Below are 14,796 nucleotides of genomic sequence, written 5' to 3' on the forward strand. Positions count from 1 at the left end.
AGAAAGTGATCATCATAAACTCTGCATGAAAAGAGGACACTCAGAGTTTGGAGACGATAACACCAACTTCAGGATTCTTATAAATCTGAACAGGTCAGAATCCCAATTCTTGCTGTCTCAATGCATTTCGTTTTTAATGTCCCTCCTCAGGGCGAGATGTCACTGCTGATTAAATCAGCAGAAAGATTCCCACTGAATTTTGGGGGTAGCCTGCTCAGTTGGTAGGTTGTTATACTGGAAAGGCATGCAATTAAAAATGCCACAGTGTTCTCACTCTCAAAACTGAGGATGACCAAGTACAATTGCTCAAGTGAGGTTGCGCAGCGTAACCGGGATCTGAAGCTGTCACGGTGGCTGGTTGGTTGTATTTTAGATGCAAGTGAAACTCTGCCCAGGCAGAAGCTACAGTTCAGCAATTTAGAGCCACCGGGGCTCTTTGCAGGCACACCAGGGGTTTTGAGTTAAAGGTGTAATTTCCAAATTGTAGGGTTTGATCTGGTGAGGTAACCTCAGCATAACAACTTCACCGCAGCCAGTGAGACTTCTGGCAGCTGTGTGGTTCATCAGAAGAGTCGTCAGCCAAACAGTAATTCCCAGGTGCCTTGTGCTGAATGGATGGGATAGATAAGATGCTTTATGAATGGATTGCATATAGTGCTTATTTCCTTACTTGAGCGTGCCCCGACGATTTTACAAATAATTGGCTATTTCCCCCTAGTCTTATCGGTATGCAGGTATGTCCTGCCCCGGCATCAATTCCAAACTTGCGAGGAAATACAGACAGCGTTCCCATAATCAAAGGTACGCGACGTGAACTGTCCTCGCCTCCCGCCTTCTCTCATCTGAAATGAATGAACAGCACAAGAAACCCGGGCAGTAAGGGAGGTGATAACCGAGTGACGGGGCTCAGCACGCGGACAGGATGCAGACAGCTTTCGCAGGGGTCCGTCCGTCCCGCAGTGGTATGGGATGCCGGGAGGAGGGGCATTTAGGCCGCGGGGAGGCGGCCCTTCCCGCCGCCGGCCGCCCCGCTCGCCCCCACAGCCCGCCCCGCGCAGGGCTTCCCCCGGGCGGCGGCGGCTCCCGGCCCCGCCCTCGGCCGCGCAGCGCTAGGGGGAGGGCGCGCCGCCACCGCCACCGCCTGGGAGGGCGGCGCAAGGGTGGTTCGCCGGGCGGTGCGGGGCGCGCGGTCCGGCCATGTCTCCGGGGGAGGCGGCGTCGGGCTGAGCGGCCGTGCGCGCGGCGGGGAGCGATCTCCGCTACCATGAGGCGGCTGCCGCTGCTCCCGCCTTTCCCTCTGCTGCTGCCGCCGCTGCTGCTGCTGCTGCTGCCCGCCGAGGTGAGACCGCGGCTCGGGGGCCGTCCGGGCGGGGCGCAGCCCGAGCGCCGCACCTGCCCCCGCGGAGAGGCCCGCGGCCGGCGGGCAGGTGTGCGGGCGGCTCGGGCTTTGTCCCGCCGGGGCCGCCCGCGGAGAGGCCGGGGGGCGCCGCGGGGCGGGCCGGCGCTCACCTGGAGCCGGCGGCGGCCTCTCGGCGGGGTCCGAGCCCCGCCCGGCATCGCGCTGAGCGGCGGCCGCCCGCCGGCACCGGCGGGGATGCGGAGGAGGCGGGAGTCGGCGGAGCGCGCTGCGGGCGTTCGCCTCACCTCTCCGGCGGCTGCGTTACGGACGGCGGGGAGACGGCTGCCGTCCTCTCGCTCGGTATCGCAGCCCGCTCCGGTCGCGAGCCCGCTGCTTAATCAGCGATGTCGTTCGCTCTTCTCCCATGCCGGCGGTGCGCGTCTTTCAGCGGTGATTTGGGGGTATTCCGCAGACAAATGGTGCCGGGAGACGGAAGGAGGGACCTGGCGGCGTCGGGCTGCGGGTCGGTCCGAGGCCTCCCTCAGCACGGTGCTGTGCTTCAGGCCTCCTCCCTCGGTGCCGGAGCGCGCACGGACCTCTCTTCCAACAGCACCTTTTGGTGATGTGAGTCGTGGTCCCTTGCCAGGCCCATCGCGGCTTGGCACAGACCTTTGCCCCGCACTCTTCCCAGCTGATGACTTTCTAACGTTGGCACTGTGACCGCTGCAAACTCTGATGTTTTAGGGATCACTGAACTTCTGCTTCCAGAAATGTTGGCTGGGCTGCTTTGCCGCAACAGCTTCTTCTACAGAAGCGTGAGCACGTTGGGTACCGACCAGAGTGCTTGGTAATGTGTGGTGACAGTTCCCCCCGGCTTATATTTCAGTCCCACCCTGACAGTCACAGAACAAGATGATACCACTGCTCTATTTTAGGTATTTTTTCCCCAGTCTCACATTGGTACCAGTTCAGGATTACAGACAGTGTGTATCCTAGATCACTGCTTCCTCCTTGTGTTTCATTCAGCTTGAGCATCTTGCTCTGTAGTAGATGATGGAACACTGTAGTTCTATCTCTGCTTTGCTGTTGCACTAAGCCTGGAAATCCTGCTGTGGTCTGACAGTGCTGAAGTCGACAGGTTTTGACATCCTTGGTTATGATGTTAGGCATGTACCTGTGAACATGAAGGCTCGTGCCAGGAGTCCTCTTGCCAGACCTGCCCTCTTGATGCTGGTCAGCACCTTAGGAAGTTTTCATCCTCAGGAGCAACTGCTTGGTCTCCTGTGGGAGATGGGGGGGAAAGTCCCTTAAGGCTTGGAACTAAGTCCTTGCTGATGGCATGGTTGTGAGAAATCACTCACCTGTTTGAAATACCTTAATTTCAATCTGGCATTTGTAGCTGGGAGAGGGGTGGCTTGTGTGGAAAAAATGCATGTTAGACTTATATAATCCATTAATGCTGACAATAAGGGTGCAGAACAAAACTTTGGAGAGCATGATTGCTCGATGCATGGTTGGTTTTGCTGCCTGTTCCATCCAAGTGCCGCTCATGCGGCTTTGTCCTCTAAAAGTCAGGATGGCATCTAATAGCGCATAGTCTTTCTCCATGTGGTTGGGTTCTTGGCACAGCTTGAGACAGATGTCTGAGCTGGCTGATGTCATTCATGGTGTGCTGTTTGTGCAGGTGTGGGGATGTGGCCTGGGGCTACCTGGGGAGTTACCCAGCTGATGGCTGAGGAAGGCAGCAGCTGGTGGGACCGTCAGGCACGTGCCATGAGCAGGCTTCACGCGTTGCCACTGAGAACTTCCTCCTTGTCTACAGCCTCCCTGCCAGCCCACGAGAGGAAAGGCAGCGAGTCGGATGGCTCAGCTGGATCTGGCCTCCACGTTTCCTCAGATGACAGTGGTGGGTTGATAAGGGGACAGCACTCCTAACACAGACAGCATTGTCGGCCCAACGCACGCGAGGGCCAGGAAACATCCCGCGCTGTGGAATGGCTGTGTCATAGCAGTTCCTTGGTGGTGTGACAGGCATATGATCTTTCTGTGGTGTCTTATACTCCAGGATAAGCATCTTCCCTATTTTTTTTCTTTCTTAAAAAGTTACAAAGTAATGGCCAAGGTTGGAATTTCTTAAAACTAAAAGCAAAAGAAAGGTATCTTGCTTTTGCTTTCGTGGGAGCTAGTGATTTGAAAATGGTCCTGTTAGTGATATGGCAACATAACATTCATTGCTCAAAAGTAGCAGACTTTTAAGCTCCAGCATTTTTGTTTTTTGTTTGTTTGGGATTATAAATACCTTTTATGCAGGCCTCATCGGCCTGTTCTTACAGCGTATTCCCTGCAGATACTCTCAGTGATGCTGCATGAGACCATTGCATAGGACTATGATTTAATTGCTGATCTAAATTTTCAGCTGAGGGATTTAAATGAAGCACCATTGTGTTAAAATGTGCACTTGCTATGCATGTGTTGCACATCAGCATTTCTTTCTGCTGTATATTGATTGTTGTTAATCATCCTTGTTGATTCTTCTCCTAGATGGAAATCTACCTTTTAGTTTTGTACAATTGTTCTAGGTAATCCTCATCGCATGAAAGAAAAACATGTTAAAAATAAGTGCTCTTTATGAAAATATTTAGCAAATGTTTTGTCATAGTTTTATAGTTTTATAGTTTATAGTTTATAGTTTATACTTTATAGTTTATAGTCATAGATAAAAATCTATGCCCCATCCCTGGAGGCATTCAAGGCCAGGCTGGATGTGGCTCCGAGCAGCCTGGTCTGGTGGTTGGTGACCTGCACATAGCAGGGGGTTGAAACAGAAGATCATTGTGGTGCTTTTCAACCCAGGGCATTCTATGATTCTATGATACCTATGGCTCATTTAGAGTAAAAGAGTAAAGCTTGAGAAGTGTAAGGCTGCCTACCTGCTGCTGTGGACAGACTCCCGAAGTAAAACCTTTAACTACCACCATTAGCACACAGCTCTGGGCATCCCTGGTCTGGAGACCTGAGCACGTCTGGAGCCAGGCTGTGTAGAGCAGAATGAGAAGCTGTGGCTGTGAACTGTGCTCACTTGTGTCAGAGGAGCTTGAAAATGTACTTATCTGTCAGGACAAGTTGTTTTCTGTGCTGACTGATGGTTGATGCTGAAATGCACTTCCATTCTTGTACTGTGCCACAGCATAGCTTTGTTTCAAGATCTTCTGTACATTCAGAACAAGAATAGACAGTGTGATCACCTTCTGCAGTACATAATAAAGGTGCTGTTTTCCACGTGGCTTGGATATACGCAGTGCCTGCATCTTGCAGCACACTCAATTGGATTCCAGTACTTGGGTTTTAGTCTCCAGCCAGCCACACACAGCAAAATATCATCTTCTGCATATTTGAGATCTGAATTCAGGCCCACAGTGGAAATGTTGTCTGTGCAAACAGCCACGCTATTATTAGTACTTCCTCAATTATGTGAGCTACATGCCAGTCTTTGTTGAGGTTTTTCATGGCATGTAAATTTTTTTGGTTGGAGCTACTAAATATGAGAGAGAGAAATTGCTACTGTTTCAAATTTTTTGGTTGCTTACTGTGTAAGGCTGGATTTTACTAATCCATACCATTTTAATTTGTGCACCTCCATCTTCCTACTAAAATTACAGTGTATGATAGGATGAGCATTTCGACGAAATTGGGAACTAGGAATTTTGATGTTTTTGGGCATGAAACCCATCTCAAATCTTTTTTTTTTTTCCTTGCTTCCTTGCTTATTTAAAAGAAAATTCTTTCTGTGAGCAAAGCCATTGAAACAGCCAGTTGCTGCACAGCTGGTTGCTAGCCTGATGTGACTGCTTTTTGTCAGACTCCAAAATTTGAATCTAAATAGTACCCTGAACATCATTGAAGGTCACTGCGAGGATAAGAGGAGCTAGCTGATTTTTCTTCAGCAGAAAGAGCCTACTGCTAGAGAAAGAGATCCTTGCCTTAAATAGAGCCATCAGTAGGAAATTAGATTTCAGCAGGAGATGACTGCAGAGGAGGACTTCAATTGTGATGGGATACAGCAAGTTAGTGTAGGTGAGCGTGTGCTAATGCAGAACGTTAGAAAGCTACATGTGGGGAAGGAGGTGATCAGGCATGTGCAGGAAGAGAAGGACAAAACAGATGCACTGCTCTGGAAAACTGCACCAAGGCTTTTCTCTGAGTGCTTCCCAGCTGTTTCCAAACGTATCTGCAGCTAACCAGGCTCCTGTTAATCCAAAATTGCAGGAGAAAATCCAAGATCAAGTGGGAAAGGTCTTTCTGTAATCCAGCAAAGGACAGACACATACATGTGGTTGAAACTGAGTTGGATCAATGAAGTCATGGCTTATTTAGTTATCTTCTGAGCTGCTGGTGGCTGAAAAGGCAGGCAACACAAAACTGCAGCAGTCGCAGTCTGATGCTGTTGGTATTTGGAACCTCACTGAATGTTTTTATGGTTGTTTTCCTACTGCCACCAGCCAATTAGAAGAACCTGTAGTGATTAGAAACCTGTAGTGCAACTGTCACTCTTTTCCCACTGAGATACTCTGGGCCATATGAGAAAGCCTCTGTCTCCACCTGCAGAAATTAGATATGTAACAGAAAGAAAAAGAAACTGTGCTTTCATCTGCATCTCAGAGTAGTGGAAATTGTAACTACAGCTAGATATAGAAGTAGGAACCCCAGCTGGCACCTGCTGGGGTACCAGACCTGTGGGGGCTGTAACTGGTCTTTGCTTAACTGTGCTCCATTTGTGGGCAAGAAGACTAAAGCCTGCATCTGGAGTGAGCCCTGTGCTGGGGCACATCAAGAAGTTTCCCTCTTCCCTTTCTTTGTCTTCTTCTACCTCCCTTTTGTGTGCTTTTGTTTGGTATGCTTCTGCCTTTTCTAACTGACTCATACGGTTTTAGCCCAACTAAATGAGTAAAAGAAATGCCCAGAATGTCACTGATGAGTTCTCAACGTACGCAATGTTTTGGTTGCATCTCTTAAAAAAATGTTGGGGTTTTCTGTTTTCTTTATTGGAAAGACTTTGTGGTCTTTTGGTTGATTGGTTTGGTTTTGTGGTGTGCAGGACAGTGCCGTCTGCATACCGTAGTACTGTTTTCTTCTTACTGTGTGCCATATGGGCCAGAGACAGAGCATAAGGAATAATGTATGTGAAATTCCACCCCCGCTAAAGGTAAGAAACTTTTGCTTCTGGGCCTATAAAATCATGAAGGAAAGACCTGACCTTTGGTCTGAAGCTTTATTGTAAATTGTGGCCTGTTTATTGTAGCCTGGTAAACAGATGCAGTCTCTTAGCTCTCTTGTTTGAGAGAGGGGGGCATCTGGTCCTGCCTCTGTGTGTTGCTCTCACCTGAGCCTGAAGGTGCTGCAGCTCTGCTGCCTCTGCTCAGGTGAGGGATGAGATAGAGCTGTCTGAGAGCTTTTTCTTGTTCGGATTTTATAATTTGTATCTAAAACACAGATGATTCTGTGACGAGGTGCCTTCTCAGATTAATTATTTACTTCCTTTTGGCGGTATTCTCAGAGGTTGATTTTGTTACCTGCCAGCCTGCAAAGAGTTGCAAGTTGAGCCGAGCCTCGTCAGGAGTGCTGCCTACAAAGGGGTTATTTGTGAAAGGCAGCTTTTGTGAAAAGTCAGCCCATTCCTGTTACTGGGGAACGTAGCTTGGAACATGTTCTGAGGGCTTCAAGTGTGTCTTCTAGTGCCTCTGCTCATATTGCTTCAGTGGGATTATTTTATGCTGCATATCGAGATGAATCTTTTGTTGTTTTAGGACATGTTATTATGGGTGGGTGGTAAGACGGGACGATCCATACGTCTATGAAGAGCCCTGGTCAAGGTTATGCCAACACAGCTCTTGCTTGTTTGCTGATGGTTTGTCTCTGCAGAGGGAGGTGGCTCTGGAGAGTGCTTCTCACAGGAATGTAGGTGACTTTTGTTTTTTCATTCCCCATTACTGTGCAGGTTAAGCTGAGCTCTCATTATTTCCTCATGTGCTTTGATTCTGTTAGCTTAGAGCATTTTAATACATTTCCATGTTTATTTTCTTAGGTACACACATGAGCAGGTCACTACTGGGCACGTCTATACCTGCATACCTGATTTTGAGTCTTTGCTTTCAAATTATGATTTCTAAAGTCTCTGTCCCTGGAATCGTAGAATCATAGAATGGCCTGGGTTAAAAAGGACCACAGTGATCATCTAATTTCAACCTCCTGCTATGTGCAGGTCACCAACCACCAGACCAGGCTGCCCAGAGCCACATCCAGCCTGGCCTTCAATGCCTCCAGGGATGGGGCATCCACAGCCTCCTTGGGCAACCTGTTCCAGTGCCTCACCAGAGCCCAGCAAAGGGCAAGTGGGTGCCCAGGATCGGTTTGGGAATGCTCTGCTCTCCCTCTGAGACAGGAGGTTGCTACCAAGTTGACGGGACAGGGGGCTGGGGCCAAAGAAAGGTATAGCTGGCTGTTGGGGTGCACCAGTCTATGTAAACAGCATTTTGTGTGCTGGCAGCCCTCTTGACATCAAAACATAGCTTTGGCTGAGAAAGCACTGAGCTTTCTCTACCCTCTGTGGTGCAGGCGGAAGATGTGCATGTTGGTTTTGCCATAGCAGAGTGTAGCTGTGTGACTCAGCCCTGCACAGCGTTGGGTGTGCCAAGGTTTCAGCACACTTTTGAACGTTAAACTGTGACGCTGTGAAGAAAACCAGCATGAGGGGAAAAACACGGGTGCCTGTGGTAGGCATTACATCTACGTATGCGAAATTGTGTTGTGTCAGTAAGGAAGTTTAACGGCAACCTGGGTTTTCCTTCTCCTGTGATTGTGCTCAGTTGTTCTCACTCATACCGTGGGAGCTTTATGTACTTACAGATAATCAAAGAGGAAATAAAATGTTGTTAAATCGGCAGGATCCTTTTACGACATGAAATTTAGCTTTTATTATTTTTCTCCAGTGAGAACAAGCATAGGCATCCTCATGTTTTCTTGATGCCGCCTGTATAATCATCCATCTATAACAGAATGTAGACGTAGAGGATTATTGGCAGCATATGGCTTCTCTGATATGTGAATTACGTTTTCTAAATCCTGGTTTTCTTTCAGCCTCCTTGCAGGATCAGACACTTCCAGTAGCAGGCTTAGAGCTCCATACAAAATAACATCATTGCTTCGGGTCGTGATACCAGTGCAGTGTCTTTTTGCAAAGCAGACTGTACCTGATTAACTGAGTTTCCCTTTCTATAGATGTGTAGTTTAATGCAGTTCTCCTCCCACGGTCCCTAATCTTCAACAAAACAAAAACCAACCAAACAAAAAAAAAGGCCTTTCTTTGGGGAAGTTCATCGTCTTTATTTCAGTTTGCATAATTCTTTCTGAGGGGAATTCACCTCTGCAGTGTAGCTCTGCACAGCTGGGCACCAGAGGAAATAAGCAGCACAGTGCTGAGGTCAGGATCTAGCCTTTCTAGCTGCCATGCAGCAGGCACATGAGTTAGACTCAGATTGCAACGGATATATCTGACCACTGGAGAAAGGAGACCGAGATCTGTCGCATGAGATAGACAACATGACTATCTGCAGAATCAAAATACTTTCCTCTTTCGGACTCTGTGGTTTGAATCATAGAATCATAGCATCGCTAAGGTTGGGAAAGACCTCTAAGATCATCGAGTCCAACCATCCACCTCTCAGCATCCAATTTCTGGAAATATTTCTGAGATGAAAAACAAGGAAGGTGTTTTTATTTAAATGCCTAATAGACAGGATGGTTATTTTTTTCTAATGAACTTTGAACCAGTTCTGAAATTCTCCTTTCAACGAACTGAAAGCGCGCTGTTAAATTGAATGTGTTCTTTTGAGTTATCAGTCATAAATTAATTGATCCATTCATATTGTCACATCTGCATCAAAATATTACAAACTGTTTTGAAGTTCATGCAAAGCATTCGTACACACTGGTATTATGAATGTGTTAACTCGAGTTCCATTTTAAAACATGACTGTGGAGAAGGACAAGTGTAAGATCTGGAATTAGATCTGTTGGCTCTTTGTCCTTTCATCTCTGTGACAATACAGGTAATTGTATGCATTTAATAAATCTCAACAATACTTTCCTTTGTCTCTGTTTAAAAAAAATCCTTTTGTCTGTGCCTTTTATCAAGGACTTCATTTGAAGATGTTAAAACTGGGGGGAGATATTTAGAAATAGAAAAGCTAAGCAGCCGATGTATAAAGAAAATTTGCTTTGAATCCATTTGCAAAAAGGCATCTTTTCCAGCTGAACAATTACAGATGAAATATTGTTCTAAAGAGTTCAGCTATTCCTTTATAAGATTTTAATGGCCAGTGTCCTCCGGCGTCGCATCAGTGTGTTTGTATCTCGTCGTCTCTTTCTCCAGTTGTAATTGGCTTTTCTATTGCTGGAAGGTAGCTGGTGTAAAAATATGAATGTTTTAACACGGGGTATTTTTATGTGGATTTGAGACGATGTAATGAAGGCATAATTGCTTCTGTGCCTTTATTGTGAGCACGTGCCTGATGCCTCTGCGGCGCTGCGAGTTCTGATCTCCGCTTTGCGCTCCAAGTAAAAGATCATCATTAAAGCAGCTACTAACAAGGTTCTGTATTCGTGAAATGAAAGCTTAAAAATGCTTGGGGGAAAAAAAAGAAGTCGTTATCGTTAACTAACTTTTTAATCGTATAGCCTGCTTTAAAAAATCTCCTCAACCAGGCCATGTATGCTGTTGATGATTATAGCACAGAATTAGTTTATTGTTTTCTGTACTAGGCAAACTTTCTTTTTCTTTCTTGCTTGCAATATTTCAGAAAGTACTGGCACTGCTAGTGAGAGTGTACGCGCTGAGCTCTAGCCAGCAGCAAATATTTGCAGGTGGATGCAATATCTGGAACCGCCTTAAGCGGTACTCATTTCCCACTACTACAAGACAGACCTATGGTATGTGGTTTAACTGGTATTTAACTATTGTCTTCTGACTCAGTCTTCATGCTTTTAAATGCTGAACTATTTCCTGGTTCTTTGGGAAAAGAATACGCTGCAGGATGAGTGAACAGAAGGCCAGAGATGGCAATTGCTGACTACAGAGCAAGCTTTTCCTCTCTTCACCACTGCAATCTCCTGGTAAAATGCATCCTAGGTCTCCTTATGGTTGGGAATTCACTGCTAAAGTGAATATAGAATAGTTCTTTTCTAAATATCTAGAAGTTTGAGCAGCCTACAAAATTAAAATACATTTTAAGTGTCCCTTTCACTTGTGCTGTTTTGTTGGTTTGTTTTTTTTTTTTGTCTTGCAGGAAGGTACTGCTCTTTCATAGAATGAATCATAGAACAGCCTGGGTTGAAAAGGACCACAATGATCATCCAGTTTCAACCCCCCTGCTATGTGCAGGGTCACCAACCACCAGACCAGGCTGCCCAGAGCCACATCCAGCCTGGCCTTGAATGGGATGGGGCATCTACAACTTCCCTGGTGGAAGTTCTGAGTGATTCACAAAGCAGCCTCCCCTCCATCCTAGCAAACCCACTGCCCCTCACTGTGCTGTTATGAGGCAGAAGCTCATTCCCCAGGACCTTTACCGTGCTCTGTAAGGTTATGCTTAGATACGAAATTCTGTGCACTGCATTTATGGTTTGACCTGTGAGGGGTGTGTGCTGTGCTTATTGCTGTGCCTGCACTTAGGACTGCTCAGGGCAGCTGACACAGTCGCTACTTGTTTATTTTTCAGCTCCTTTTAAAGGTAAGAATAGTAAGTTGCAGTGTTCAATTCTGCCACAGACCAGTTGCTGCCAATGATGGGGTGATGCCCTGCACTCCTGTTTCTGCGAAGCTGGCTGCAGAAATGAAATCTGAGATTCTCTTGGAAAAGAAAAAAGGGATGTAGAGAAGAAACTGAGTATCTTATGTGCTGAGGTTCATTTAGAGTCATTTCTACGTGCGGTATTTGTTACTGCTGACTTCAGATGGCTTCATTTCAGCTGTGTTCATCTGAGATTTGCAGTAAAACCTGGTAAGCTGAACATTGTGTCTTCTTATATGAAACAACGTGGGAAAGATAACAGAGAACCAAACTTCAGTTTTGAGCAATAGCCTGTTAATATTTGCTCTATGGAAACGAGACATTTGCTGCTCCCACTTCCCAGGGATGTTGTAGGACTTCTGAAATCCTGCTAGAGGTTTGTGAGTTAATGACTGAGATCTCCTGGGACTTGTGGGAGGGTGTGATGTCCACATTTGTCTGAGGGCAGAGGAGCTGCTCACCTGCCCTGGAGGGTAGACAGGATGCTTCCAGAACAATGCAACTTGTCATTGCAGGCTGCAAGGAAGTGAGAGATGATGTGGTGCCTTTCCATCTGCCAGCTGAGCAATCTACCAGCATCTGAAATGGCTCTGATTTCCAGCTGTGCTCTGTCGGTTTACCAAATTGAGTTTCACAGTCTTCCATGTGTGTGGGTTTAAGCTACCCAAGCTCTTGGGGCAGGTTCTCTGAGCCGTGCCTTTGTAAACTGAGGCAAGGTTTCCCATGACATAACGTCCAGTTGCTGCTCTTTGTATCTTCTCTTTGCACATTCCTCCCCCTGGTTGTGCTGACTGTGTTTTGGAGGTTGTTGATGTTGTGTTCACAGGTAGTGCTAAAAGATCTCAGTGATGTTAGGACCTCTGGCAATAACTTCTTTAAAATATTTACATATATCTTTCTCAGCTGCTGGGTGCATGTAGGAAGTGAGCATAGTACCCCACTGCATCTGTCTCTGCCAGGGTTCACTTCTGCCATGAAATGAGAGCTGAAGGAAAACAAAAATCTTTGCTTGCACAACTTCCTGCATCCTACGAATACAGTATTCCCTTTTGGTCATGAATGGGTTATAAATCGGACAAAAGCTGGGTTGTAGGGTCTCGTCCCATTCTTCTCTGAGTGAATTGGTTAATTCTTGTGGCTTTGTAGATAGGAGAGGCGTTCTTGCAGCAGGCGCAGATGGGGAAGGCTTTCTAGTGCTGTGAGATAGACATTCACCTCTAGACACAGAGCAGCCTGTGGTAAACCACTCGATGCCCTGGAAAAGGGGATGGGAGCGTGACTGAGACAGTATAGGACCTTGGCAGGCGCTCAGTGGCCTGTGATGCTGAGTCTGCCTTGGAGCAAATCTGAGCTGTGAAACAGCTCCTCAGAGCAATGGGGACAGCAAAGGGAGCGGAGGAGCTGGGGAGCAAACTGCACCTGCAAGCCTGTCAGATCCTGTTGAGGAATGGGGGCAAAGCCAACACCCGTTATACTGAAATGCTGGGAAAATCAATATGTTGGTGGCTGTCTTCAGACTGCTCTGGCTGCAAATTGTGTGCATTGTACATAACAAACAAACCTAGTTGTTGCCTTTGATGGCACTGCTAATGCTTCTTTTCGCTGAGGAAGAAAACCCACGGTTTGTTTACGGGTGTCCTGCAGCACAATAACCAGTCTGTGGTTTGTAGGAATTGGGTAATGTTTGCAAGTCTCTGGCTTGAGATGTTCGTATCCCTGTTTCAATGCATTGAAGGGAGCAAAATGAGAACCAGGTGTGGGCACAGCTGAGGACGCAAAAGGAAGCGTATGGGAAGCTAATTGAGTTTGGGCATTAGCACTATTTCGACATGGCTATCTTGAAGAAACCAAGAGCAGAGACAGAAGTTTCTGAAGAAGAGGAAGTAGGTTGCTGGGGGAGGATGATGAGTAAACACAGAGCGGCCACGAGGAGCAGGACTTCAGGAGCCTGCGTAAGTTAACAGCGTGCATCAGCTGTTGAAGCAGTGCCCAAGTATGTGCCGTTTCATTACAGAGAGCTGAACCGTATTCATTTCTGAAATAAACTGTCCAGTCCTCCCCTTCTTTTTAATTAGTTCCTGTTGCGATGAGACATCCCTTCCTGAAATGAGAGAGAGGTAAAATTCAACCCCCACCCACAGCCCTTGGCGCTGTTGACAGCTGTGATAATATGACACTATTGCCTGTAATTTGGATACTTCTTAAAACTGGTAGGAAGCATTTCTAGGAAGCTAATGCTGAACTTGTAACCTCATGTAGCAGAACCCCACAAGTCGTGTGCTGCTTATTATAACATGTTGGTAGTGATCAGTAGCTGCTGGCAGTCAAAATCTCCCAGCAAAGAGTGGGGTAACCTTGCTTATTGTTGTGGCAATGCATATGTAGGCAGTCTGTTATAAGATACCTGAATTTGTGTTGTTTTTAAGCATTCATCTAAACGTGAACACAATCTGCATTTAGGGAATGCTTCTGTGGCAGCAAAACCTGGCACAAAGGTTAGAGAAAGAATTCAAGCTGCCTATTTAGCTTTAATCGGTACCCTTCCAAAGGGTGGTGGCAGGGCACAGGGCTTACGCTACTCTCTTTCAGCCCCACTTCCCTGCCTTTGCTCAGTGCTAGCCCTCTCATCAGAGGGAATTGCTAGGGAAGCATCAGCCTGCCAGGATGCAATCTGTGATAAAGATGCAAGATATCTCTGTGCAGCTCCCCTAGTATGGCTTTGCCAAGAAGCAAGGCCCCTGCTTTTGTTTTAAAGCAGCTTTCAAACTGAGGTAAGCACCAGGCTGGTCCAGTTAAGAGATCTTTGCAGCTCAGTGGAAGCTTGGTGAAGCCAACCCCTAATGGTGCCCCGCCACGTCCCAGAATTCAGATCCTTTCTCTTTAAATCCTGTTATCTGGGCCTGATAACCCTATTAAGGCTTAAAGGAAGTGGAATCTGGAGCCATTCTGTAAGATCTTTGAGTTTTCTTCATGCAGGTACAGATGGTCATGTAGCGGTAAGCTGGTTTCCAAACGAAACACTCATTTCCCCTATGTCTTCCTTGTGTCTTTACAAGTGCAACGAGTGAGTCATGTTGATTGCAAATCCTTCCCCAGTGGCCTTCATCTTTTACGCTGTACCTTGTTAAAAATGGTAGAAACATAACAGTTTTTTTTATTTTAGTATTTTTGTCAAGATGAAACTTCACTATTGCATCTTTTTAAAAAGGCTGTTCCTGAGAGTCAGTCCTGTTCTTTACACCTCTCTCTCTCTGTCCTCTCCTGCCCACACCTCAAATCAGGTTTGAGTTGTGTGGGTGGAGCGGGTTTTAGTGATGTGGAGGTGATGGATGGTTACGTGCCATGGTGAAGAGGTGGAAGGAGTGCTCGTGCTTGTGACAGAATAGTGTTGTTGCAGAGCTTGGATTGTAAGTGCGTGTGGTGTATAGCTCAGCTTCTGTCCAGATTTTCTCTTGAGCTTGTCTTTATATTTTTTATATATATGGTTAAATTGGTGTTTATTTAACTTGCTGAGGAGGGTGATCTAAATGAAAGCAAAAATGGCTGTGAACTGTATGCCTTACTTTGCAGCCAGCTCTAATTAAATTTGTTTCTCCTCCCTGATTTGTTTCC

The 14,796-nt window shown here is 46.6% G+C and overlaps 1 protein-coding gene across 4 annotated transcripts in view; it reads left to right on the forward strand.

Annotated features, from left to right (window-relative positions):
- The first annotated feature begins 1,136 nt into the window (after nucleotides 1-1,136).
- The window catches only part of PTPRJ (protein tyrosine phosphatase receptor type J), a 68,597-nt gene continuing 54,937 nt past the window's right edge, over nucleotides 1,137-14,796 (forward strand). For 3 of the 4 annotated variants that reach the window (XM_048947765.1, XM_048947767.1, XM_048947769.1), the window contains exon 1: nucleotides 1,137-1,339. In XM_048947765.1, coding sequence (XP_048803722.1) covers nucleotides 1,265-1,339 — 75 coding nt within the window. In that variant the 5' untranslated portion in view covers nucleotides 1,137-1,264. The remainder of the gene's footprint in view (nucleotides 1,340-14,796) is intronic. The other variant, XM_048947768.1, reaches the window with a different exon arrangement.

This window comes from Lagopus muta, chromosome 6 (assembly GCF_023343835.1).
Source record: "Lagopus muta isolate bLagMut1 chromosome 6, bLagMut1 primary, whole genome shotgun sequence".
NCBI classification, from domain to species: Eukaryota; Metazoa; Chordata; class Aves; order Galliformes; family Phasianidae; genus Lagopus; species Lagopus muta.